The sequence below is a fragment of the Scyliorhinus torazame genome, chromosome 17 (assembly GCF_047496885.1).
Source record: "Scyliorhinus torazame isolate Kashiwa2021f chromosome 17, sScyTor2.1, whole genome shotgun sequence".
Lineage (NCBI taxonomy): Eukaryota > Metazoa > Chordata > Chondrichthyes > Carcharhiniformes > Scyliorhinidae > Scyliorhinus > Scyliorhinus torazame.
In genome coordinates this window covers 118,180,350-118,207,684 of record NC_092723.1, presented here as the reverse complement: position 1 = coordinate 118,207,684, position 27,335 = coordinate 118,180,350, and the positions used below count along the sequence as shown (strand labels likewise).

Genomic DNA, 27,335 nt, shown 5'->3' with positions numbered 1-27,335 from the left:
TCTACCTTAATATTTTTTAAGACACCCAACACCTCGTCTTTTTGGATCACAATGTGACCCAGGCTATCTACACCCCCTTCTCCAGACTCAACATCTACCAATTCCTTCTCTTTGGTGAATACTGATGCAAAGTATTCATTTAGTACCTCGCCCATTTCCTCTGGCTCCACACATAGATTCCCTTGCCTATCCTTCAGTGGGCCAACCCTTTCCCTGGCTACCCTCTTGCTTTTTATGTACGTGTAAAAAGCCTTGGGATTTTCCTTAACCCTATTTGCCAATGACTTTTCATGACCCCTTCTAGCCCTCCTGACTCCTTGCTTAAGTTCCTTCCTACTTTCCTTATATGCCACACAGGCTTCGTCTGTTCCCAGCCTTTTAGCCCTGACAAATGCCTCCTTTTTCTTTTTGACGAGGCCTACAATATCACTCGTCATCCAAGGTTCCCGAAAATTGCCGTATTTATCTTTCTTCCTCACAGGAACATGCCTGTCCTGTATTCCTTTCAACTGACACTTGAAAGCCTCCCACATGTCAGATGTTGATTTGCCCTCAAACATCCGCCCCCAATCTATGTTCTTCAGTTCCCGCCTAATATTGTTATAATTAGCCTTCCCCCAATTTAGCACATTCATCCTCGGACCACTCTTATCCTTGTCCACCAGTACTTTAAAACTTACTGAATTGTGGTCACTGTTACCGAAATGCTCCCCTACTGAAACATCTACCACCTGGCCGGGCTCATTCCCCAATACCAGGTCCAGTACCGCCCCTTCCCTAGTTGGACTGTTTACATATTGTTTTAAGAAGCCCTCCTGGATGCTCCTTACAAACTCCGCCCCGTCTAAGCCCCTGGCACTAAGTGAGTCCCAGTCAATATTGGGGAAGTTGAAGTCTCCCATCACCACAACCCTGTTGTTTTTACTCTTTTCCAAAATCTGTCTACCTATCTGCTCCTCCATCTCCCGCTGGCTGTTGGGAGGCCTGTAGTATACCGCCAACATTGTGACTGCACCCTTCTTATTCCTGATTTCTACCCATATAGCCTCACTGCCCTCGGAGGTGTCCTCTCGCAGTATAGCTGTGATATTCTCCCGAACAAGTAGCGCAACTCCGCCTCCCCTTTTACATCCCCCTCCCCTTTTACATCCCCCTCTATCCCGCCTGAAACATCTAAATCCTGGAACGTTTAGCTGCCAATCCTGCCCTTCCCTCAACCAGGTCTCTGTAATGGCAACAACATCATAGTTCCAAGTAGTAATCCAAGCTCTAAGTTCATCTGCCTTACCCGTAATGCTCCTTGCATTAAAACATATGCACTTCAGGCCACCAGACCCGCTGTGTTCAGCAACTTCTCCCCGTCTGCTCTGCCTCAGAGCCACACTGTCCCTATTCCCTAGTTCTCCCTCAATGCTCTCACCTTCTGACCTATTGCTCCCGTGCCCACCCCCCTGCCATACTAGTTTAAACCCTCCCGTGTGACACTAGCAAACCTCGCGGCCAGGATATCTATGCCTCTCCGGTTTAGATGCAACCCGTCCATCTTATACAGGTCACACCTGCCCCGGAAGAGCTCTCAGTGGTCCAGATAACGGAAACCCTCCCTCCTACACCAGCTGTTTAGCCACGTGTTTGTCTGCTCTATCTTCCTATTTCTAGCCTCACTGGCACGTGGCACAGGGAGTAATCCCGAGATTACAACCCTCGAGGTCCTGTCTTTTAACTTTCTGCCTAGCTCCCTGAACTCCTGCTGCAGGACCTCATGCCCCTTCCTGCCTATGTCGTTAGTACCAATATGTACAACGACCTCTGCCTGTTTGCCCTCCCCCTTCAGGATTCCCTCTACCCGTTCGGAGACATCCTGGACCCTGGCACCAGGGAGGCAACATACCATCCTGGAGTCTCTTTCACGTCCACAGAAGCGCCTATCTGTGCCCCTGACTATAGAGTCCCCTATTACTATTACTCTTCTGCGCTTTGACCCTCCCTTCTGAACATCAGAGCCAGCCGTGGTGCCACTGCTCTGGCTGCTGCTGTTTTCCCCTGATAGGCTATCCCCCCCGACAGTATCCAAAGGGGTATATCTGTTCGAGAGGGGGACAACCACAGGGGATTCCTGCACTGACTGCCTGCCCTTTCTGGTGGTCACCCATTTCTCTGCCTGCACCTTGGGTGTGACCACATTTACATAACTGCGATCTATGACGCTTTCCGCCACCTGCATGCTCCTAAGTGCATCCAATTGCTGCTCCAACCGAACCATGCGGTCTGTGAGGAGCTGAAGTTGGGTGCACTTTCTGCAGATGAAGCCATCCGGGACGCTGGAAGCCTCCCGGACCTGCCACATCTCACAGTCAGAGCACAGCACCCCTCTAACTGACATTGCGTCAATTAATTAAAATTAAAATTTGTTTTTTTTTTAAATACTTTTTTTAAAATTGCAAAGTTACTGTCAACTATCTGTTTCCTAGCACTAGATTTCTAATAGAAATGCGATAGCTAACTATAATATTCTCCGATCTCTGGCTTAGATATCCTCTAAATTATAATTAAGTTATTATGTTTAATTAGTTCCCAAATACTCAAATTTTTTTTTTTTTTAAATTTAGGTTAGAATCCCAACCAGCCACTCAGGTCACAGCTTTTCTGTGATGTCACTTCAGTTTCCCCCCGACACACACAATTTGAAAAAAGGTATAAAAGTAAAAATCACTTACTTACCTTCTTACCTTCTGAGTGTCTGAGATGTTCTCAGGTTCTCTCGCTGACAGAGACTGCTCCTCCACCTCCGATCCTTGACCTGCACAATGCTAATAATATAATAATATAATATGGCACTTACCTTACACCAATGGGTCTTATTATTAGGTTAGAGGAGGAGGGCGGGTGGGAGACACTACACGTGTAGTGTCTCGGGTTTCCTCTCCACCAGAATTTATTGGTTGCGGGGGGGGACTTGCCAGAGGTCGAACTTCCGGTTCGACCTCTGGCACCAATAAAGATAAGTGAAGACCTTGAATAGGACCTCCCTGTTTAAAGCTGAAGGTTATTACATTCACTAATGCTTTCTTTTGAATTGACATTTACTGTATAACACTAGTGATATTGAACAGTGGGCGTGATTCAGCGGATAAATGTTAAAGTTGGCTTTTGGGCACGGTTAACAGGGTGTTTCCCAGAGACTGTAGCACAGAGAAACACCCTGTTATTCAACGGCACTTTGCCTTTATTTAGCCTCGGGAGCTTCTCTCCGCCGAGGCCGCATTTAGAGAGATTAACTGCTGGCGAGCTGATCTTTCACCTCCCTTTCAGGCCCCACCCCCACCCACAATAGCTTCAACCCATGTGGTGTAGTTACACCGACTGTGTTGTTACAGAGAAAGGTCCAGGGTTTTCACCCAGAGACTGAAGGAACAGCCATATATGTCCAAGTCCAGATGATGAGTGACTTGGAGGGTACCTCCAGATGGTGGTGTTCCCTGTGTCTGCTACCCTCATCTTTCTAAATGGCAGCGGTCATCGGTTTGGAAGGTGCTGCCTAAGGAACCTTGGTGAGTTCCTGCAGTGCCTTTTATAGATGGTACACACTGCTGTCATTGGTCATCGGTGGTGAAGGGAGTGAATGTGGATGTGGTGCCAATCAAGCGGGCTGCTTTTCTTCCTGGCTGTTATTGAACTTCTTCAGTGTTGTTGCAGCTCCACTCATCCAGGCAGATTGTAGATTATGGGCAGGCTTTGGGAAGTCAGGAGGTGAGTTATTCGCTGCAGGATTCATAGCCTCTAATCTGCTGTTGTAGCCACAGGGTGGCACGGTAGCACAGTGGTTTGCACTGTTGCTTCACAGCTCCCGGATCCCAGGTTCGATTCCCAGCTTGGGTCACTGTGAGGAGTCTGCACGTTCTCCCCGTGTCTTCGTGGGTTTCCTCCGGGTGCTCTCCAGTTTCCTCCCACAGTCCAAAGATGTGCAGGTTAGGTGAATTGGTCACGCTAAATTGCCCTTAGTGTTCAAAAAGGTTAGCTGGGGTTACTGGGATAGGGTGGAGGTGTGGTCTTAAGTAGGGTGCTTTTTCCAAGGGCCGGTGCAGACTCAATGGGCCGAATGGCCTCCTGCACTGTAAATTCTATGATTCTATGTGTTTATATGGCTAGTTCAGTTTCTGTTCAGCAGTAACCCCCAGAATGTTAATAGTGGAGGACTCAGCGATAGTAATGCAATTGAATGTCAAGTGGTGATAGTTAAATTCTCTCTTGTTGGAGTTGGTCATTGCCTGGCACTTGTGTGGTGTGAATGTGACTTGCCATGGATATTGTCTAGGTCTTTGTGCATCTGGACATGGACTGCTTCAGTATCTAAGGAGATGTGAAAGGTGCTGAACATTGTGCAGTCAACAGTGAATACCCCTACTTCGACCTTATGATGGAAAGAAAGTCTTTGATGAAGCAGCTGAAGGTGGTTGGGCCTAGGACACTACTCTGAGGAACTCCTGCAGTGTTGTCCTAAACTGAGATGACTGGCCTCCAACAACCACAACTATTTTCCTTTCTGCCATGACTCCAACCAGTGGAGAGTTCCCCCCTGATTCCCATTGGCTCCAGTTTTGTTAGGGTTCCTTGATACCACAATCCGTCAAACACTACTTTGATGTTAAGGACAATCACTCTCAGCTCGCCTCTGGAGTTCAGCTCTTCTGTTCATTTTGGAGCAAAGGCTGTAATGAGCCCAGAAGCTGAGTGACTCTGGCGGAATCCAAACAGAGTAAAGGCAGCTAAGTGCTTTCAGCTGTTAGAAGAGGAAGTGAACAACTTAGCTGCTTTGATGTGGTGAGGAGCTGTCATAGCAAGAGTGCTTATAAACATTGTGGTTAGCATCAAAACAGGGTTATTGAGATGCATTCAAGCATGAAGAGAGAAATACACACCCTAAGCAGCTGCGTCTGAACAATTAATCTGTCAATCACAGGCTAGTGCAAGGTTTTGCTCTTTGAAATTGAATGGATGCTTAGCATTTCAATGGGTCGCAGGGGATTTGAAGCCTTTTCAAGTTCTGGAGAGAGTGCGGAGGAGGTTTACTAGAATATTGCCACGGCTGGAAAAGTGTAACTATGAGGAGACATTGGATAGATTGGGATTATTTTTCTTGGAACAAAGAAGGCTGAGGGATGACTTAATTGAGGTGTACAAAATTATGAGGGGAAGAGATAAAGTGGACGGGATAAAATTATTTCCCTTGGTGGAGAATTTTAGAACCAGGGACCATAGGTTAAAATAAGTGGCTGAAGGTGTAGAGCGGACATGAGGAAGAACTTTGTTACTCAGTGGTTACTGGGGCCGGGATTCTCTGAAAGTGGATACTGGGGCCGGGATTCTCTGAAAACGCGGCTAAGTGTTGACGCTGGCGTAAACACCGGAGTGTTTCACGCCGGGGTCAACGGGCATCTTGGCCCAGCGATTCTGTTTCCCACAGGGGGCCAGCACGGCTCCGTGCTGCTCCAGCTGCCATACATGGCCCTGCAGTGCTTGCCATGGGTCGGCGGCCGCTTGAGCGCCGGCGCCACGCAACATGGCGGAGCCACACAGCGGGCTGGTGCGGAAGAAGGTAGGCTCCCCCGGATTGCGCACGCCCAATCGCAGGCCTGGCTGTTGTGGAGGCCCCCCCAGACTCTGATCCCCCCGCCAGGACGGCCACCGCGGCCGCGGGTCCGAACTCCTGCCGGGTGGAACCATGTTAGGATCACACCGGCGGGAATGTGGCCCCCGACTGCCGCCACATTGACCGCGTGCGCGGCTGCCGGCGATTCTCCGGTTCCCGACATCGCGGGCCGTCTCGGCGTCATCTCCGATTCTCCGAGCCAGCGCAGGCTCGGAGAATCCCGGCCAGGGAGTCTGGAATTCGCTGCCTGGGTTGGTGGTGGAAGCAGAGACCCTAAACTCTTTTAAAAGTACCTGGTACTGCACTTTAAGTGTTGTAAACTACAGGGCAATGGGCCAGGTGCAGGTAGGTGGGATTAGAAAGTGAACCTGAGAGTCGTCAGGCTGGTGGACAAGATGGGCTGAATGGCCTCCTTTCACACTGTACCATTTCTATGATTCTAAGTGTTGTGGGCGTTCTGTTGTGGGACCCTTGTAAAAGCTGCTGTTTTAAAGGCATTTGCCTGAGGGAGCAGATGTTAGGATAGGGAAAGTGTTCCTGCATTGAAATTTCACTGAACTGCCCAAACTGCTCATCAGCTGTCAGGCTGAACAGTTCGGGCTGAGGAGGCCACTTCAGTTAATAAAGTCAGACTAGGAGGATGCTGTTGAGCAGAGGATTGCCGGAGATCTGGGGGCTAGGGGGCTGGTTTAGCATACTGGGCTAAATAGCTGGCTTGTAATGCAGAACAAGGCAGCAGTGCGGGTTCAATTCCCATACCAGGCACCGGAATGTGGCAACTAGGGGCTTTTCACAGTAACTTCATTGAAGCCTACTTGTGACAATAAGTGATTGTTATTAAAGATGCATGGCATTGAGGGTAAAGTGGTAGCTTGGGTAGAGGATTGGTTAACTAACAGACAGGAGAGAGTGGGGATAAATGGGTGTTTCTCTGGTTGGCAACCTGTAACTAATGGGGTCCCTCAAGGATCCGCAGTTGTTCACAATTTACATAGATGATTTGGAGTTGGGGACCAAGTGCAATGTGGCAAAGTTTGCAGACGACACTAAGATGAGTGGTAAAGCAAAAAGTGCAGAGGATACCGGAAGTCTGCAGAAGGATTTGGATAGGTTAGGTGAAAGGGCTAGGGTCTGGCAGATGGAATTCAATGTTGCCAAGTGTGAGGCTATCCATTTTGGGAGGAATAACAGCAGAATGGATTATTATTTAAATGGTAAGATGTTAAAACATCCTGCTGTGCAGAGGGACCTGGGTGTGCTGGTGCACGAGTCGCAAAAAGTTGGTGTGCAGGTGCAACAGGTGATTAAGAAGGCTAATCGAGACTTCCGGGTGCGGCGATGACCAGCTGAGTCGCACGTTTCGGCAGCTCCCGGTGGAACGGACTTTTGGGCTCTTAATAAGAGCCCCATCGGCAATTTTAACGGCTAAAAGTACTGTGCGGTGAACCAGAAGGGAATCCCCCCTGGATACGGATGAAAAAAGGAGAGGAAGGTGGCCGGATTGCGGTGGATCCTTTAGAGCAGCGGCAAGGAAGGCAAGCAAAAACCAAGATGGCGTCGGAAGGTGGCAGTTTAATATGGGGCCCTGAACAACACGAGTTTTTGAAACGCTGCGTGGAAGAACTCAAAAAGGAAATGAAGAAGGAGCTGTTGGCCCCGATATTACAGGCGATCGAAGGGCTAAAGGACGAGCAAAAGACCCAGGAGCGGGAGCTTCGGGTCGTGAAGGCAAAGGCTGCCGAGAATGAGGACGACATACAGGGCCTGGTGGTGAAGACGGAGATGCACGAGGCACACCATAAACGATGTGTGGAAAGGCTGGAGGCGCTGGAGAACTACGCGAGGAGGAACAACCTAAGGATTCTTGGTCTTCCTGAAGGTGCGGAGGGAGCGGACGTCGGGGCATATGTGAGCACGATGCTGCACTCGTTAATGGGAGCGGAGGCCCCGGCGGGTCCGCTGGAGGTGGAGGGAGCATACCGAGTGATGGCGCGAGGACCGAGAGCAGGAGAAATTCCTAGAGCCATAGTGGTGAGATTCCTCCGTTTTAAGGACAGAGAGATGGTCCTTAGATGGGCAAAGAAAACTCGGAGCAGTAAGTGGTGATCCGCGTATACCAAGACTGGAGTGCGGAGGTGGCGAGAAGGAGGGCGAGCTTTAATCGGGCCAAGGCGGTGCTTCACAAAAAGAAGATAAAATTCGGAATGCTGCAACCGGCAAGACTGTGGGTCACATATCAAGGGAGGCACCACTACTTTGAGACGGCGGATGAGGCATGGACTTTTATCGTGGAAGAAAAATTGGAATGAGCGGGTTATTAAAAAAAGAACGTTTGAAACAAAGTGGTGGGGCGAGTATGGGGGGGCGAAGAGGGAGGTAAAAAGGGGGGAAAGAGGAGTTTTATGTTATTAATCCTGCGATGTGGTAACTTTTCTCTCTTCCACAGGAGGTGGTGGGGGGAGGAAAGGAGGTGGAAGAGGTGGGGCGTTGGCCATTGGGGGCGGGGCCAAGGGGGCAGCACGGGCTCGGTTCCCGCGCTATGATAATCATGGCGGGAATAGGGAAGCAGGAAGGAGGGGGCGTCGCACGGTGCGAGCCGAGGTCACGGGGGGGAAGCCGAGGTCGGCCAGAGTTTGCTGACTTCTGGGAGCAACATGGGGGGTGTAACTACGCTAGTGGGGGATCTAGCGGGGGGGAGGGGGGGGTGGGAGGGGGGAATTATTGGGCTGCTGCTGCTGGGGAGAGGGGGGAGCTGGTATGGGGTGGGATGGGTGGGGGGGCACCGCCTGGGGGGGACAAAGCTGCATGGGAACCAGGTGAGGAGCTGGAAAAAGGGGATGGCTAATCGACAAGGGGGGGGGGGTAAAAAGCCCCCCAACCCGGCTGATCACGTGGAACGTGAGAGGGCTGAACGGGCCGATAAAGAGGGCATGGGTACTCGCACACCTAAGAAACTTAAGGCAGATGTGGTTATGTTACAGGAAACGCACTTGAAACTGATAGACCAGGTGAGACTACGCAAAGGTTGGGTGGGGCAGGTGTTCCATTCTGGGCTAGATGCGAAAAACAGGGGGGTGGCTATATTAGTGGGGAAGCGGGTAATGTTTGAGGCAAAGACTATAGTGGCGGATAGCGGGGGCAGATACGTGATGGTGAGTGGCAAACTACAGGGGGAGACGGTGGTTTTGGTAAACGTATATGCCCCGAACTGGGATGATGCCAATTTTATGAGGCGTATGCTAGGACGCATCCCGGACCTAGAGGTGGGAAAGTTGGTAATGGGGGGAGATATTAATACGGTGTTGGAACCAGGGCTGGACAGGTCGAGGTCCAGGACTGGAAGGAGGCCGGCAGCAGCCAAGGTGCTTAAAGATTTTATGGAGCAGATGGGAGGAGTAGACCCGTGGAGATTTAGCAGACCTAGGAGTAAGGAGTTTTCGTTTTTCTCCTATGTCCACAAAGTCTATTCGCGAATAGACTTTTTTGTTTTGGGAAGGGCGTTGATCCCGAAGGTGAGGGGAACGGAGTATACGGCTATAGCCATTTCGGATCACGCTCCACATTGGGTAGACTTGGAGATAGGGGAGGAAACAGAAGGGCGCCCACCCTGGAGAATGGACATGGGACTAATGGCAGATGAGGGGGTGTGTCTAAGGGTGAGGGGGTGCATTGAAAAGTACTTGGAACTCAATGATAATGGGGAGGTCCAGGTTGGAGTGGTCTGGGAGGCGCTGAAGGCAGTGGTTAGAGGGGAGCTGATATCAATAAGGGCACATAAAGGAAAGCAGGAGAGTAGGGAACGGGAGCGGTTGCTGCAAGAACTTCTGAGGGTGGACAGGCAATATGCGGAGGCACCGGAGGAGGGACTGTACAGGGAAAGGCAAAGGCTACACGTAGAATTTGACTTGCTGACAATGGGTACTGCAGAGGCACAGTGGAGGAAGGCACAGGGTGTACAGTACGAATATGGGGAGAAGGCGAGCAGGTCGCTGGCCCACCAATTGAGGAAAAGGGGAGCAGCGAGGGAAATAGGGGGAGTGAGGGATGAGGAAGGAGAGATGGAGCGGAGAGCGTGAATGGAGTGTTCAAGGCATTTTATAAAAAATTATACGAAGCTCAACCCCCGGATGGGAGGGAGAGAATGATGGGCTTTATGGACCGGCTGGAATTTCCCAAGGTGGAGGAGCAGGAAAGGGTGGGACTGGGAGCACAGATTGAAATAGAGGAAGTAGTGAAAGGAATTAGGAGCATGCAGGCGGGGAAGGCTCCGGGACCGGATGTATTCCCAGTTGAATTTTACAGGAAATATGTGGACTTGCTTGCCCCGCTACTGATGAGGACCTTTAATGAGGCAAAGGAAAGGGGACAGCTGCCCCCGACTATGTCTGAGGCAATGATATCGCTTCTCCTAAAGAAGGAAAAGGACCCGCTGCAATGCGGGTCCTATAGACCTATTTCCCTCCTAAATGTAGACGCTAAGATTCTGGCCAAGGTAATGGCAATGAGGATAGAGGATTGTGTCCCGAGGGTGGTCCATGAGGACCAAACTGGGTTTGTGAAGGGGAGACAGCTGAATACGAATATACGGAGGCTGCTAGGGGTAATGATGATGCCCCCACCAGAGGGGGAAGCGGAGATAGTGGTGGCGATGGATGCCGAGAAAGCATTTGATAGAGTGGAGTGGGATTATTTGTGGGAGGTGCTGAGGAGATTTGGTTTTGGAGATGAGTATGTTGGATGGGTGCAGCTGTTGTATAGGGCCCCAGTGGCGAGTGTGGTCACGAATGGACGGGGATCTGCATACTTTCGGCTCCATAGAGGGACAAGGCAGGGATGCCCTCTGTCCCCATTACTGTTTGCACTGGCGATTGAGCCCCTGGCAATAGCATTGAGGGGTTCCAAGAAGTGGAGGGGAGTACTTCGAGGAGAAGAACACCGGGTATCTCTATATGCGGATGATTTGTTATATGTAGCGGACCCGGCGGAGGGGATGCCAGAGATAATGCGGACACTTCGGGAGTTTGGAGAATTCTTAGGATATAAACTGAACATGGGGAAAAGTGAGTTGTTTGTGGTGCATCCAGGGGAGCAGGGCAGAGAAATAGAGGACTTTCCGCTGAGGAAGATAACAAGGGACTTTCGTTACTTGGGGATCCAGATAGCCAAGAATTGGGGTACATTGCGTAGGTTAAATTTAACGCGATTGGTGGAACAAATGGAGGAGGACTTCACGAGATGGGACATGGTATCCCTGTCACTGGCAGGGAGGGTGCAGGCGGTTAAAATGGTAGTCCTCCCGAGATTCCTCTTTGTGTTTCAGTGCCTTCCGGTGGTGATCACGAAGGCTTTTTTCAAAAGGATCGAAAAGTGTATCATGAGTTTTGTGTGGGCCGGGAAGACCCCGAGAGTGAGGAAGGGATTCTTACAGCGTAGTAGGGATAGGGGGGGGGCTGGCACTACCGAGCCTAAGTGAGTACTACTGGGCCGCCAATATCTCAATGGTGAGTAAGTGGATGGGAGAAGAGGAGGGAGCGGCGTGGAAGAGATTGGAGAGGGCGTCCTGTAGGGGGACTAGCCTACAAGCTATGGTGACGGCCGCATTGCCGTTCTCACCGAAGAAATACACCACAAGCCCGGTGGTGGTGGCGACTTTGAAAATTTGGGGACAGTGGAGACGGCATAGGGGAAAGACGGGAGCCTTGGTGGGGTCCCCGATAAGAAATAACCATAGGTTTGCCCCGGGGAGAATGGATGGGGGATTTGGAATATGGCAAAGAGCAGGAGTAACGCAACTGAAAGATCTGTTTGTGGATGGGAGGTTCGCAAGTCTGGGAGCGCTGACCGAGAAATATGGGTTGCCCCAAGGGAATGCATTCAGGTATATGCAACTGAGGGCTTTTGCGAGGCAGCAGGTGAGGGAATTCCCGCAGCTCCCGACGCATGAGGTGCAGGACAGAGTAATCTCAAAGACATGGGTGGGGGACGGTAAGGTGTCAGATATATATAGGGAAATGAGGGACGAGGGGGAGATTATGGTAGATGAGCTGAAAGGGAAATGGGAAGAAGAGCTGGGGGAGGAGATTGAGGAGGGGCTGTGGGCGGATGCCCTAAGTAGGGTAAACTCATTGTCCTCGTGTGCCAGGCTAAGCCTGATTCAATTTAAGGTGTTACACAGGGCGCATATGACTGGAGCACGGCTCAGTAAATTTTTTGGGGTAGAGGATAGGTGTGCGAGATGCTCGAGAAGCCCAGCAAATCACACCCACATGTTCTGGTCATGTCCGGCACTACAGGGGTTCTGGGTGGGGGTGACAAAGGTGCTTTCGAAAGTAGTGGGGGTCCAGGTCGAACCAAGCTGGGGGTTGGCTATATTTGGGGTTGCACAAGAGCCGGGAGTGCAGGAGGCGAGAGGGGCCGATGTTTTGGCCTTTGCGTCCCTAGTAGCCCGGCGCAGGATACTGTTGATGTGGAAGGAAGCCAAGCCCCCGGGGGTGGAGACCTGGATAAATGACATGGCAGGGTTTATAAAGCTGGAACGGATTAAGTTCGTCCTAAGGGGATTGGCTCAAGGGTTCACCAGGCGGTGTCAACCGTTCGTCGAATACCTCACAAAAAGATAGAGGGAATGGAAAAGAAGAAGGCAGCAGCAGCAGCCCGGGGGGGGGGGGGGGGGAGGAACCAGAAGGAGTCTCAGGGTTATTAATATATGTGTATAATATGTATAGGTCGTTGCTATAAATAATTGTATATTGGACTGTTAAATCATATTTTTGGAGAGTGTTTATCTGAGACAAGGCAGTTGCCATTTAGTTTTAGTTTTCGTTTTTGTTATATATTATTTATTCTTTGTTTATAAAACAGGTCATTGTTATTTATACTGTTATATTATTGTGTAAAGGATACACAATGTACTGTGATGGTTGAACAAAAATTTTCAATAAAATATTTTTTTAAAAAAGGCTAATCGAGTTTTGTCTTTCATTGCTAGAGGGATGGAGTTCAAGACTAGGGAGGTTATGCTGCAATTGTATAAGGTGTTGGTGAGGCCACATCTGGAGTATTGTGTTCAGTTTTGGTCTCCTTACCTGAGAAAGGACATATTGGCACTGGAGGGAGTACAGAGGAGATTCACTAGGTTGATCCCAGAGTTGAGGGGATTAGATTATGACGAGAGGTTGAGTAGACTGGGACTGTACTCATTGGAGTTTAGAAGGATGCGGGGGGATCTTATTGAAACATATAAAATTATGAAGGGAATAGATAGGATAGATGCGGGCAGGTTGTTTCCACTGGTCGGGGAAAGCAGAACTAGGGGGCATAGCCTCAAAATAAGGGGAAGTAGATTTAGGACCGAGTTTAGGAGGAACTTCTTCACCCAAAGGGTTGTAAATCTCTGGAATTCCTTGCCCAGTGAAGTAGTTGAGCCTCCTTCTTTAAACGTTTTTAAGAAAAAGATAGATACCTTTCTAAAGAATAAAGGGATTCGGGGATATGGTGTACGGGCCGGAGAGTGGAGCTGAGTCCACAAAGATCAGCCATGATCTCATTGAATTGCGGAGCAGGCTCGAGGGGCCAGATGGCCTACTCCTGTTCCTAGTTCTTGTGTTCTTATCAACATTCCAAGGGTGATCTGCAGGTTTCCCAGGGATGGAAGGGGCAGGACCCCCATCCCATTCCTGACCATGCGCCGCATCGACTACGCGTGCGCGCGACTGGCGCCGATTCTCTGGTCGCTGGGGAATTGCGTCCTGGCATTGGAGTGGCAAGGAGGGAATTTCCGGAGTGACCGGTGATTCTCCGACCCGGCGTACGCTCGGAGAATCCCGGCCCCCGTTTTTCTGCCAACTCTCCGTTATCCACCCAATCGGGATTCCCGGACGCAGCGCCGGATGAATGAAAAATACCGACACTTGGGCAGGATTTTCCCCTACCCGGCGGGGCGGGGGTCCCCGGCGTGATGGAGTGGCGGGAACCATTCCGGTGTCGGGCCGCCCAAAGGTGTGGAAGTCTCCGCACCTTCAGGGGCCAAACACTCACCTTGAGGGGCTAGGCCTGCGCCAGAGTGGTTTCCGCTCCACCGGCTGGCGGGAAAGGCCTTGGTGTCACGCCAGCCAGGGCCGAAAGGTCTTCGCCGGGCAACGCGGTTCCGTGCATGCGCGGGAGCGTCAGCGACTGCTGACGTCATCCCCGCGTATGCGCAGGGGAGGGGGTCTCTTCCGTCTCCACCATAGTGAAGACCATGGCGAAGGCGGAAGAAAAAGAGTACCCCCACGGCACAGGCCCGCATGCGGATCGGTGGGCCCCGATCGCGGGCCAGGCCACCGTGGGGGCAGTCCCCGGGGCCAGATCGGCCCTAGGACCCCGGAGCCCGCCCGCGCCGCCTTGTCCCGCCCCCAAAAGGTGGCTTCATCCACGCTGGCGGGACAGGCATTCCAGCAGCGGGACTTCGGCCCATCGTGGGCCGGAGAATCAGCGGGGGTGGGCCAGCCGACCGGCGCGGTGCGATTCCCGCCCCCGCCGAACCTCTGGTGACGGAGACTCGGGACACGGCGGGGGCGGGATTCACTCCAGCCCCCGGCGATTCTCCGACCCGTCGGGTGGGGGGGGGGGGGGGTGGAGAATCCCGCCCCTTATGTTTATACAAGCCTCGCATTGTTCTAATTAATCTGTACCAAAGAGGAACCTTTATTCTCTGATATTATGAGAGGAAGTGGTCATAACTGTTATTTTAATAGCTTTTGTGTAAGGCTTGGGTTAAAATATGTTGACAAGAGAATGTGGCTTTACTTATGACTGTTTGGTACCAAAAGAAAATATATCATTTGTTTGAAATTGAATATCGCTTTCTGAGGTCTGACAAAGTAAATGATAGAGCTTTTGAGTTTATGACCCATAAAGTGGGGTTGTTGCAAAGGAGGAGTAACGCAAGGTGATTTGCATCTGATAGCGAAAAAGAAAGAATTTGAACTTTCCTAAAAGAAAAGGAGGAATGGGAGACTGAGGGATAGAAGTTGAGAAATCTTAATCCTTATTGGCATAGTGATACCACGGCTTCTGGGATATGCCTCTTCTGGACACAGTGCAACATCAGTTCTAAGACAAAAAAGAGGGACATAGTCTGTGCTGACAACACCAAGAGTTCCTGGGATCTTGAGAGATGAGAAACTTCTGTGTTACTTTCACTGCTTCTTAAGTATATGTAAAATCTTCCTCAATAAATTCTACTCGATTCATAAATACTAGTTATTCGTATCTTGTAGGTCAAGCACAGTTGAGGACTCGATGCCAGAGTTGTAGCTGTACTAGAGCTTGGCTAGGGGCACGCTCCCTAAAACCAGGGGCATGAGAGCCAGCACACAAAAAAATGCAGTTAACAGACTGATAGTCTGTACATAAATACACAGTGAAATTATAGTTATTTTAAAAGGTGTAATTATTGAGCATTGTTTGCTTTTTACAGTTATAATTTTCACTTTACACAAGGCTGGAGATCAATGGATCTGGAGGAGAATTGACCGTTTTGCATATTAGACACGAAAGCACAAAAAGCCCGTCACCAGTATCTACATGGAGCTTCACAAGCCACACTGCTCCCTATTACCAGTAATCGGCAATCCCCTCAGGCAGTTGAAGAGATCACAGTGACCATGAGGTACATACCATCCCATTTAACACCCCATCCTGTAACGCCCCATTTAGCTGCAATAGGCAGTGATATTGGCCACAGCAAGAAACTCAACCAGCTCCTTTTTAAACTGTTGCAGTACTTTTCTTGATACCCTCTTGCTTTCTTCTTTTGAATTTCTGCTTGATGTACATCAGGCAGATACTGAGATACTTTATCTACATCCTGCTTGGTCACCTCAACCACAATTGATAGCCTTCAATGTTACACTGCACAAGGTTTATTGGTGCTGAGTACTTGGTGAAAACAAAAAAGCCAGAAAATTAATATCCAGAGTTTGCTATCAGAGACTATGAGAATTTAAATTACACAATCAATAATTGGAGATATTAAATCAATTTTGCATGACTTTCCCTTATTATTTAAGAGGTAATATATACATTTATTATTGGTCTTCTGTATGAGTCAGTTGGACAGATGCTCCATGATGAATTTCAATTTGATAATAGAACAAAGAACAATACAGCACAGGAACGGGCCCTTCGGCCCTCCAGGTTTGCGCCAATTACGTGTCCTATCTAGACCAACCGCCTGTATCCTTCTATACCCCGTCTGTTCATGAGCCTATCCAGGTAAGTCTTAAAGGTTGCTAACGCATCTGCCTCAACCACCTCACTTGGCAGTCCATTCCAGGCTACCACCACCCTCTGTGTAAAAAAACCTCCCCCTCCAAGCCTGCGCTGACTATGTGTCCTATCTAGACCAACTGCCTGTATCCTCCTATACCACGTCTATTTATGTGCCTATCCAGATACGTCTTAAAGGTCGCTAACGTATCTGCCTCAACCACCTCACTTGGCAGTGTATTCCAGGCCACCACCACCCTCTGTAAAAAAAAAAAAACTTCCCCCGCACATCTCCACTGAACCTTTCCCCCTTCATCTTGAACTTGTGCCATCTTGTAATTGTCATTTCCGCCCTGGGAAAAAGCCTCCAACTGTTCATCCTATCTATACCCCTAATAATTTTATAAACTTCTACCAGGTCGCCCTTCAGCCTCCGTGTCTCTAGGGAGAACAATCCCAGTTTATTCAATCTCTCCTCATAGCTAATACCCTCCATACCAGGCAACATCCTGGTAAACCTTTTCTGTACTCTCTCCAAAGCCTCCACGTCCTTCTGGTAGTGTGGTGACCAGAATTGGACACAGTATTCCAAATGTCGCCTAACCAACGTTCTATATAATTGTAACATAATTTTCAAGCTTTTATACTCAACACCCCGTCCTGTGAATGCAAGCATGCCATATGCTTTCTTTACCACCATTTCCACCTGTGCTGCCACTTTTAAGGATCCGTGGACCTGCACGCCCAGATCTCTCTGTGTCTGTATCCTCCTGATGGTTCTTCCATTTATTTTATAGCTCCCACCTGAATTGGATCTCCCAAAATGCATCACCTCGCATTTGTCCGGGATAAATTCCATCTGCCATTTCTCTGCCCAATTTTGCAGCCTATCTATATCCTGTTGTTCTCTTCATCATTATCCGCAAACTTGCTAATCATTGGCTATCCTCCAATCATCTGCGATCTCTCCTGACTCATCTCTTGCCTCTCTCAGTAATCTGGGATGGATGCCGTCTGGCCCTGGGGATTTGTCTACCTTAATGTTTTTTAACACACCTAACTCTTCCTCCTTCATAATAACAACCTGTTCAAAAGTGTTTACACATCCTTCTGAGACATCACCAATCAACGTGTCCCTCCTTTGTGAATACTGATGCAAAATACTCATTAAGGACCTCACCTACTTCCTCTAGTTCTACACATAATTTCCTCCTTTGTCCTTGAGTGGACCAACTCTTTCTCTAGCTACCCTCTTGTTCCTAATGTACGTATAAAATGCCTTGGGATTCTCCTTAATCCTGTCTGCCAAGGACATTTTGTGACCCCTTTCTGCCCCCCAAACTTCCTGCTTGAGCTCTTTTCTACTTTCCTTGCATTCCTCAAGTGCTTTATCTATTTTTAATTACCTGTACCTCACGTATTCAGTTCAAATAGTTAAGACATTGGCTGAAATTCTCCAGTCATTATGATTCACTTTTCCTGCCAGCAGCGCATCCCCCAGTGGGTTTCCCAGTGACATGGGGTGGTAGAATCCCGTGCCGAGAAACACGCGGCTGGGGGACTGGAGAATCCAGTCCATTGTGTGTAAGTATTATGAACTCTAATACTGGAAACCTAGAAACCAATAATATGATTTATATTATTTACTGGCATTCTTGCTAGATGTCTGGGCCGTTCAGTTTAACTCTGACTAAACCCAAAACAATATTTTTCAGTTCAACGTCACAGATCTTTCTAGGCTGACCCTGCAATATTGATTTTTTTTCTGGATATTTAGAATAAACTGGGTTCACAAAAGCAATCCTCAGTTATCCGAGTAGGTCTGATAAATGTACGCATCCCCACATTGTGCAGCACTCGTTTGCATGTATTAGCTCCAGAATTACCACAGCACAAGTACAATCCTATACTGTGTGATTCCATGCTGACTTTTTCTTCTGTACCTTTAGAGTATCCAATTAGTTTTTACAATTAAGGGGCCGTTTAGCGTGGCCAATCCACCTACCCTGCACATCTTTTTAGGTTGTGGGGGTGAGACCCACGCAGACACGGGGAGAATGTGCAAACTCCACACTCACAGATCGAACCCGGTGCCGTGAGGCTGCAGTGCTAACTACTGTGCCTACCCTTGGTTCCGTGCTGACTTATCATCTTGACTATAGGCAAAGTTTTTTTTTTAAATCCTTAAAACCTCAGTCCTGACAGTTACCTTCCCCCTCTTGGGATCCATTCCTGTAGATATCATTCCTCCAGCTGTTTGATACATGTCTACTACCTCCATTGGTTTGTGCACAGTCATTGTGTGCAATATCAGAGTTCAAAGGTGTGTTTGGAGGAGTTAAAAGGCAGGAAGGATCTAATGGCTTCATGCTTTGTCCTTGGACCATATGCCTTCCCAGAGTATTTTGTAGCTGTAGGCTGTGTAGCTTTTCTTTAAGTTCATGGCAAGAATTAAAATCTCTGTGTGATCCATTGACCCAGGAGTTGCTCGAGCTTCTACCGTCTGTCTCTGTGTCAAAATTACCATTAAGGTGACTGCTTTGGTCTGATTGCTGACTCAGAGTTTTGAGACTGGAAAGTGTGTTTGGATTGCCTGAAGACAGCTGGTGACAGCTGTGAGAAACTGGAAGTTCAGTCTGTAAGAAACATAAATGAAAAGAAATAAACCTCCCTGGCAATGGTCCATACATAATCTTATAGGAGCAGTAGAATTGAGATCTAGGCAGCTGCTGCCTAGCCCAAACACAAAAGAATTAAGAACATGGACATATTCAGCTCAATTCACAAATAAGGATGAACAGACAATTAACTAGCGACAGGTTAACTATGAAAACCATCTTCACAATGCAAAATGCAATGTTATCTGTAACCTGCTTGTACAATCATTTAGTTTTCTTTTGTTAACTTATGTCTTTGAAATGGTTGTTGAATTTGAAAATATTATCACATGAACTAAGTAAGTAACGTTGCCATAGTCCCAGAAGACAGTAGTCTGCTTTCCCCTTTGAGGGGGAGAGCTGACTGGTGGTGATTTAACCTGAGGATCACCACACCTCGGACGAGGAGCAAGATTGAGAAGGTGGCATAGGGCCTTCATGAATAACCTCAGTCTCACAAGAACTATTCATTATATGACCTGATTCAGTTGTTCCACGTCATGAAATCAACTCCCTCCATCCAAAGAAGCATTACTTTGAATGTGATTACACACTTTAAAGTAATTAATGTATCAATCAAATCCACAAAAATACCATTGTTTAGTCTCAAAACACGTCATTTATATTTAACAGAGAAGGGTGGAACTTTAGCCTCTTTACAACCTGGTTTTTCTTACAAGGAGATGATGTAGTTTATGAAGTGATCATTGAACAGTGGAGATTATAGCAGAAGTTGATCTTTCTTTTAATTATGAAGGAACAGAACAGAGTAGATAGAACCGGTTGTTTCTAGAAGTCAAGGGATCTAAACCAAAGAACATAAATACAACATTAATTCTAAAAGATGTAAGGCAGAGATTTTTTTTTTACTCAGAACGGTAAGGCGGCGGAGCATATTGCCAGAGTTTCTGATTTAAGCAAAGACCATGTCAACTTTTAAGAAAAGGCTATGAGTGGTTGAAGAAAAGAGAGTTAAAGGGCGTTGGGAACAGAACAATATATGAGATTCGGATTAATGCTCATGTGGAAGATGGACTGGTTGGGCTGAAAAGATTTGTTTCTGTATTATTCTATGTAATAACTAAGTTTTTTTAAATAAATATTTTATTGAAAATTTTTGGTCAACCAACACAGTACATTGTGCATCCTTTACACAATATTATAACAACACAAATAACAATGACCTATTTTATAAACAAAAAATGAATAAATAATAAATAACAAAAATGAAAACTAACCCTAATTGACAACTGCCTTATCACAAGTAACACTCTCCAAAAATATAATTTAACAGTCCAATATATAATTATCTGTCGCAACGACCTATACATATTATACAGTATATACTAACAACCCTGAGAGTCCTTCTGGTTCCTCCCCCCACCCCCCCCTCCCCCCCCGCCCCGATCCTGGGCTGCTGCTGCTGCCTTCTTTTTTCCATTCCATCTATCTTTCTGCGAGGTATTCGACGAACGGTTGCCACCACCTGGTGAACCCTTGAGCCGACCCCCTTAGAACGAACTTAATCCGCTCTAGCTTTATAAACCCTGCAATGTCATTTATCCAGGTCTCCACCCCCGGGGGCTTGGCTTCTTTCCACATTAACAATATCCTGCGCCGGGCTACTAGGGACGCAAAGGCCAAAACATCGACCTCTCTCGCCACCTGCACTCCTGGCTCTTGTGCAACCCCAAATATAGCCAACCCCCAGCTTGGTTCGACCCGGACCCCCACTACTTTTGAAAGCACCTTTGTCACCCCCATCCAAAACCCCTGTAGTGCCGGGCATGACTAAAACATATGGGTATGATTCGCTGGGCTTCTCGAGCAGCTCGCACACCTATCCTCCACCCCAAAAAATTTACTGAGCTGTGCTCCAGTCATATGCGCCCTGTGTAATACCTTAAACTGAATCAGGCTTAGCCTGGCACACGAGGACGACGAGTTTACCCTGCTTAGGGCATCTGCCCACAGCCCCTCCTCGATCTCCTCCCCCAGCTCTTCTTCCCATTTCCCTTTTAGTTCATCGACCATAGTCTCCCCTTCGTCCCTCATTTCCCTATATATATCTGACACCTTACCATCCCCCACCCATGTCTTTGAGATCACTCTGTCCTGCACCTCTTGTGTCGGGAGCTGCGGGAATTCCCTCACCTGTTGCCTCTCAAAAGCCCTCAGTTGCATATACCTGAATGCATTCCCTTGGGGCAACCCATATTTCTCGGTCAGCGCTCCCAGACTCGCGAACTTCCCATCCACAAACAGATCTTTCAGTTGTGTTATTCCTGCTCTTTGCCACATTCCATATCCCCCATCCATTCCCCCCCGGGGCAAACCTATGGTTGTTTCTTATCGGGGACCCCTCCAAGGCTCCAGTCTTTCCCCTATGCCGTCTCCACTGTCCCCAAATCTTCAGTGTAGCCACCACCACCGGGCTTGTGGTGTAGTTCCTCGGTGAGAACGGCAATGGGGCTGTCACCATAGCCTGTAGGCTAGTCCCCCTACAGGACACCCTCTCTAATCTCTTCCACGCCGCTCCCTCCTCCTCTCCCATCCACTTACTCACCATTGAAATATTAGCGGCCCAATAATACTCACTTAGGCTCGGTAATGCCAGCCCCCCCCTATCCCTGCTACGCTGTAAGAATCCCTTCCTCACTCTCGGGGTCTTCCCGGCCCACACAAAACCCATGATGCTCTTTTCAATCCTTTTTTTAAAAAAAGCCTTCGTGATCACCACCGGGAGGCACTGAAACACAAAGAGGAATCTCGGGAGGACCACCATCTTAACCGCCTGCATCCTCCCTGCCAGTGACAGGGATACCATATCCCATCTCTTGAAATCCTCCTCCATTTGTTCCACAAACCGCGTTAAATTTAACCTATGCAATGTGCCCCAATTCTTGGCTATCTGGATCCCCAGGTAACGAAAGTCCCTTGTTACCTTCCTCAACGGTAGGTCCTCTATTTCTCTACTCTGCTCCCCTGGATGCACCATAAACAACTCACTTTTCCCCATGTTCAATTTATACCCTGAAAAATCCCCAAACTCCCCAAGTATCCGCATTATTTCTGGCATCCCTCCGCCGGGTCTGCCACGTATAGTAGCAAATCGTCCGCATACAAAGATACCCGGTGTTCTTCTCCTCCTCTAAGTACTCCCCTCCACTTCTTGGAACCCCTCAACGCTATCGCCAGGGGCTCAATCGCCAGTGCAAACAATAATGGGGACAGAGGGCATCCCCGCCTTGTCCCTCTATGGAGCCGAAAATATGCAGATCCACGTCCATTCGTGAGCACGCTCGCCATCGGGGCCCTATACAACAGCTGCACCCATCTAACATACCCCTCTCCAAAACCAAATCTCCTCAACACCTCCCACAAATAATCCCAGTCCACTCTATCAAATGCTTTCTCGGCATCCATCGCCACTACTATCTCCGTTTCCCCCTCTGGTGGGGCCATCATCATTACCCCTAACAGCCTCCGTATATTCGTGTTCAGCTGTCTCCCCTTCACAAACCCAGTTTGGTCCTCGTGGACCACCCCCGGGACACATTCCTCTATTCTCATTGCCATTACCTTGGCCAGGATCTTGGCATCTACATTTAGGAGGGAAATAGGTCTATAGGACCCGCATTGTAGCGGGTCCTTTTCCTTCTTTAAGAGAAGCGATATCGTTGCTTCAGACATAGTCGGGGGCAGTTGTCCCCTTTCCTTTGCCTCATTAAAGGTCCTCGTCAATACCGGGGCGAGCAAGTCCACATATTTTCTATAGAATTCGACTGGGAATCCATCCGGTCCCGGGGCCTTTCCAGCCTGCATGCTCCTAATTCCTTTCACCACTTCTTCTACCTCGATCTGTGCTCCCAGTCCCACCCTTTCCTGCTCTTCCACCTTGGAAAATTCCAGCCAATCCAAGAAGCTCATCATTCTCTCCCTCCCATCCGGGGGTTGAGCTTCATATAATTTTTTATAAAATGTCTTGAACACTCTATTCACTCTCTCCGCTCCCCGCTCCATCTCTCCTTCCTCATCCCTCACTCCCCCTATTTCCCTTGCTGCTCCCCTTTTCCTCAATTGGTGTGCCATCAACCTGTGCCTTCCTCCATTGTGCCTCTGCAGTGCCCGTAGTCAGCAAGTCAAATTCTACGTGTAGCCTTTGCTTTTCCCTGTACAGTCCCTCCTCCGGTGCTTCCGCATATTGTCTGTCCACCCTCAAAAGTTCTTGCAGCAACCGCTCCCGTTCCTTACTCTCCTGCTTCCCTTTATGTGCCCTTATTGATATCAGCTCCCCCTCTAACCACCGCCTTCAACGCCTCCCAGACCACTCCCACCTGGACCTCCCCATTATCATTGAGTTCCAAGTACTTTTCAATGCACCCCCTCACCCTTAGACACACACCCTCATCTGCCATTAGTCCCATGTCCATTCTCCAGGGTGGGCGCCCTCCTGTTTCCTCCCCTATCTCCAAGTCTACCCAGTGTGGAGCGTGATCCGAAATGGCTATAGCCGTATACTCCGTTCCCCTCACCTTCGGGATCAACGCCCTTCCCAGCACAAAAAAGTCTATTCGCGAGTAGACTTTATGGACGTAGGAGAAAAACGAGAACTCCTTACTCCTAGGTCTGCTAAATCTCCACGGGTCTACACCTCCCATCTGCTCCATAAAATCTTTAAGTACCTTGGCTGCTGCCGGCCTCCTTCCAGTCCTGGACTTCGACCTATCCAGCCCTGGTTCCAACACCGTATTAAAATCTCCCCCCATTATCAGCTTTCCCATCTCTAGGTTCGGAATGCGTCCTAGCATCCGCCTCATAAAATTGGCATCATCCCAGTTCGGGGCATATACGTTTACCAAAACCACCATCTCCCCCTGTAGTTTGCCACTCACCATCACGTATCTGCCCCCGTTATCCGTCACCATAGTCTTTGCCTCGAACATTACCCGCTTCCCCACTAATATAGCCACCCCCCTGTTTTTCGCATCTAGCCCCGAATGGAATACCTGCCCCACCCATCCTTTGCGTAGCCTAACCTGGTCTATCAGTTTCAGGTGCGTTTCCTGTAACATAACCACATCTGCCTTAAGTTTCTTCAGGTGTGCGAGTACCCGTGCCCTCTTTATCGGCCCGTTCAGCCCTCTCACGTTCCACGTGATCAGCAGGGTTGGGGGGCTTCCTACCCCCCCCCTTGTCGATTAGCCATCCCCTTTTTCCAGCTCCTCACCCGGTTCCCACGCAGCTGTATCTCCCCCAGGCGGTGCCCCCCCGCCCATCCCCTCCCATACCAGCTCCCCCCTCTCCCCAGCAGCAGCAACCCAGTAATTTCCCCCCTCCAACCCCCCCCGCTAGATCCCCCGCTAGCGTAATTACTCCCCCCATGTTGCTCCCAGAAGTCAGCAAACTCTGGCCGACCTCAGCTTCCCCCCGTGACCTCAGCTCACGCCGTGCGACGCCCCCTCCTTCCTGCTTCTCTATTCCCGCCATGATTATCATAGCACGGGAACCAAGCCTGCGCTTCTCCCTTGGCCCCGCCCCCAATGGCCAACGCCCCATCTCCTCCACCTCCCCTCCACCCCCCATCACCACCTGTGGAAGAGAGAAAAGTTACCACATCGCAGGATTAGTACATAAAACTCCTCTTTCCCCCCTTTTTAACCCCCCTCTTCGCCCCCCCACATTCGCCCCACCACTTTGTTCAAACGTTCTTTTTAATAACCCGCTCATTCCAGTTTTTCTTCCACAATAAAAGTCCACGCTTCATCCGCCATCTCAAAGTAGTGGTGCCTCCCTCGATATGTGACCCACAGTCTTGCCGGTTGCAGCATTCCAAATTTTATCTTCTTTTTATGAAGCACCGCCTTGGCCCGATTAAAGCTCGCCCTCCTTCTCGTCACCTCCGCACTCCAGTCTTGATAAACGCGGATCACCGCGTTCTCCCATTTACTGCTCCGAGTTTTCTTCGCCCATCTAAGGACCATTTCTCTATCCTTAAAACGGAGGAATCTCACCACTATGGCTCTGGGAATTTCTCCTGCTCTCGGTCCTCGCGCCATCACTCGGTATGCTCCCTCCACCTCCAACGGACCCCACGGGGCCTCCACTCCCATTAACGAGTGCAGCATCGTGATCACATATGCCCCGACGTCCGCTCCCTCCGCACCTTCAGGAAGACCAAGAATCCTCAGGTTGTTCCTCCTTGCGTTGTTCTCCAGTGCCTCCAACCTTTCCACACATCGTTTCTGATGTGCCTCATGCGTCTCCGTCTTCACCACCAGGCCCTGTATGTCGTCCTCATTCTCGGCTGCCTTTGCCTTCACGACCCGAAGCTCCCGCTCCTGGGTCTTTTGTTCGTCCTTTAGCCCTTCGATCGCCTGTAGTATCGGGGCCAACAGCTCTTTCTTCATTTCCTTTTTGAGCTCTTCCACACAGCATTTCAAGAACTCTTGTTGTTCAGGGCCCCATGTTAAACTGCCACCTTCCGACGCCATCTTGGTTTTTGCTTGCCTTCCTTGTCGCTGTTCTAAAGGATCCACTGCAATCCGGCCACTTTCTCCTCCTTTTTTCATCCGTATCCAGGGGGGATTCCCTTCTGGTTTACCGCACAGTGTTTTTAGCCGTCAAAATTGCCGTTGAGGCTCCTATCAAGAGCCCAAAAGTCCGTTTCACCGGGAGCTGCCGAAACGTGCGACTCAGCTGGCCATCGCCGCACCCGGAAGTCTCCTGTAATAACTAAGTTAACAATGAATAGAGGCAATTCAAAAGCTGATGGGACCCTAAAGACCCAGTTACTGCCACCTTTTTGATGCAAATAGTTTTTGATATGTATCAGCACAAATGTAGCATTGCATGTCAAGAAGCACAGGCTTCAGATATGAATCCCCTCCAGAAGACTGTCTTCCAATGACTTGAATTCACACGAGCAGTGCATAACTGCAGCCATGGAACACTGCAGTGAATTAGGAACAATATTTAAAACAAGAACACTACAACAAGGTTAGCTGTTTTTGAAATTCCCAAATGGATATGTAAATCACAGACAATTAGAACAATAGAGTATGTTTACTGAGGTTCTGTTTGCTAAGATTTGGAAGAAACAGGAACGATTTGCTGAGCTCAACTTCACTGATCAGAAAACTTTTGCAGTTTGATTCCTATCAAAAGATATTTCATTAATTTTTGGCAGACATGCTTTGTGATCGAGAAACCTGGCTCCTTGAAAAATTCTATTTTATTCACTAGAAACTGATGTTCATTTGATTTTCAAATGATTTAATGCAATTATGAGTGTGCTTCCACAGACTCCCAGCAGGATTGGGAAAGATTCTTACCTTGAAATGTAAATCAAGAGGCATCTGGGATTCTCTGATCTCACATGTTCAAGTATGCACATAAATGAAGGTGGTACTGTAGTCATGATTTCCTCCCCATTCTCCCACCCCTTTTTGCCCATGAATTACAATTAGATTTGTGTCTCCAAGTTCTGTACCTTAAGTGAGGAAACTGATACTTTGAAAAAGGTTAGAATGACTGTTAGTTCTGTGATCTCTATCCCTTTCAACACTACTTAAATTTCAATACCTGTAACAGGCAAAATGAAAGAGAAAAGTAATATGGCTAATTTCAGGAGAAAATTGTAAAATTCTTCCAGTTACGCAATTGAGCGAGCTCTGGGGCACCAGGGTTGCCATGATTCAGCGCCAGCTTGACTTATTTAACCACACACCAGATATCCCTCAATGTCCTCTGTCATGATATACACCAGTATATCATGGTGCAGACACACACTGATGGACACACTGGGACCAATCAACACACACAACACCGCAGCCACCAGTTAGAGCACACGCACTATAAAGGCTGCAGCTAGGACAGAGCTCACAGCCTGCAGCACAGACATTCACCATGTGCTGAGTGCATCGACTGGTTAGGACAAGGCAAAGGTCTTTAGTTAAAGCTAGTATCGTGTTAACCCACAGTCAGAGTATGTTAAACAGTTAATGATTCAATAAAATAGTGTTGCACTATTTCAAGTGTATTTTTTAATAAATAATTTTTATTAATGTTTTCACAAAATATCAACAAAATGTAAAAGGAACCCAATAAAATTAAATACAAAACAACCCAGTGCCCCCCTCCCCCTAATACATAAATAATATATTAACACCCGCCGAAACACATAGCAAACATAACAAATATAACCCCCCTCAGATCCCCCAGTATAGACAAACAAAAATAATATAGAACCCCCCCCCCCCCACCCCCCGGCTTGCTGCTGCTGCTGACCATCGTCTACCGTTCTGCCAGGAAGTCCAAGAACGGTTTCCACCACCTAAAGAACCCTTGCACCGATCTTCTCAAAGCAAATTTCGTTCCAATTTTATAAACCCAGCCATATCACTGATCCAGGATTTCACGCTTGGAGGCCTCGCATCCTTCCACGGAAGAAGGATCCTTCGCCGAGCTACCAGGGACGCAAAGGCCAGAATACCGGCCTTTTCGCCTCCTGCACGCCCGGCTCCTCTGCGATCCCAAATATTGCGAGCCCCCAGCCCGGTTTGACCCAGGATCCTACCACCCTTGACACCGTCCTCGCTACGCCCTTTAAAATTTCTTCCAGCGCTGGGCATGCCCAGAACATATGGGTGTGGTTTGCTGGGCTCCCTGAGCACCTAACACACCTGTCCTCACCCCCAAAAAACCGGCTCATTCTTGTCCCGGTCATGTGTGCCCTGTGCAGCATCTTAAACTGTATGAGGCTGAGCCTCGCGCAT

The 27,335-nt window shown here is 48.8% G+C and overlaps 1 protein-coding gene across 1 annotated transcript in view; it reads right to left on the bottom strand.

Annotated features, from left to right (window-relative positions):
- radil (Ras association and DIL domains) overlaps window positions 1–27,335 on the bottom strand; it is a 288,075-nt gene that overhangs the window by 5,729 nt on the left and 255,011 nt on the right. Inside the window, exon 12 of the mRNA XM_072480950.1 lies at window positions 18,111–18,537. Coding sequence (XP_072337051.1) covers window positions 18,111–18,537 — 427 coding nt within the window. The remainder of the gene's footprint in view (window positions 1–18,110; window positions 18,538–27,335) is intronic.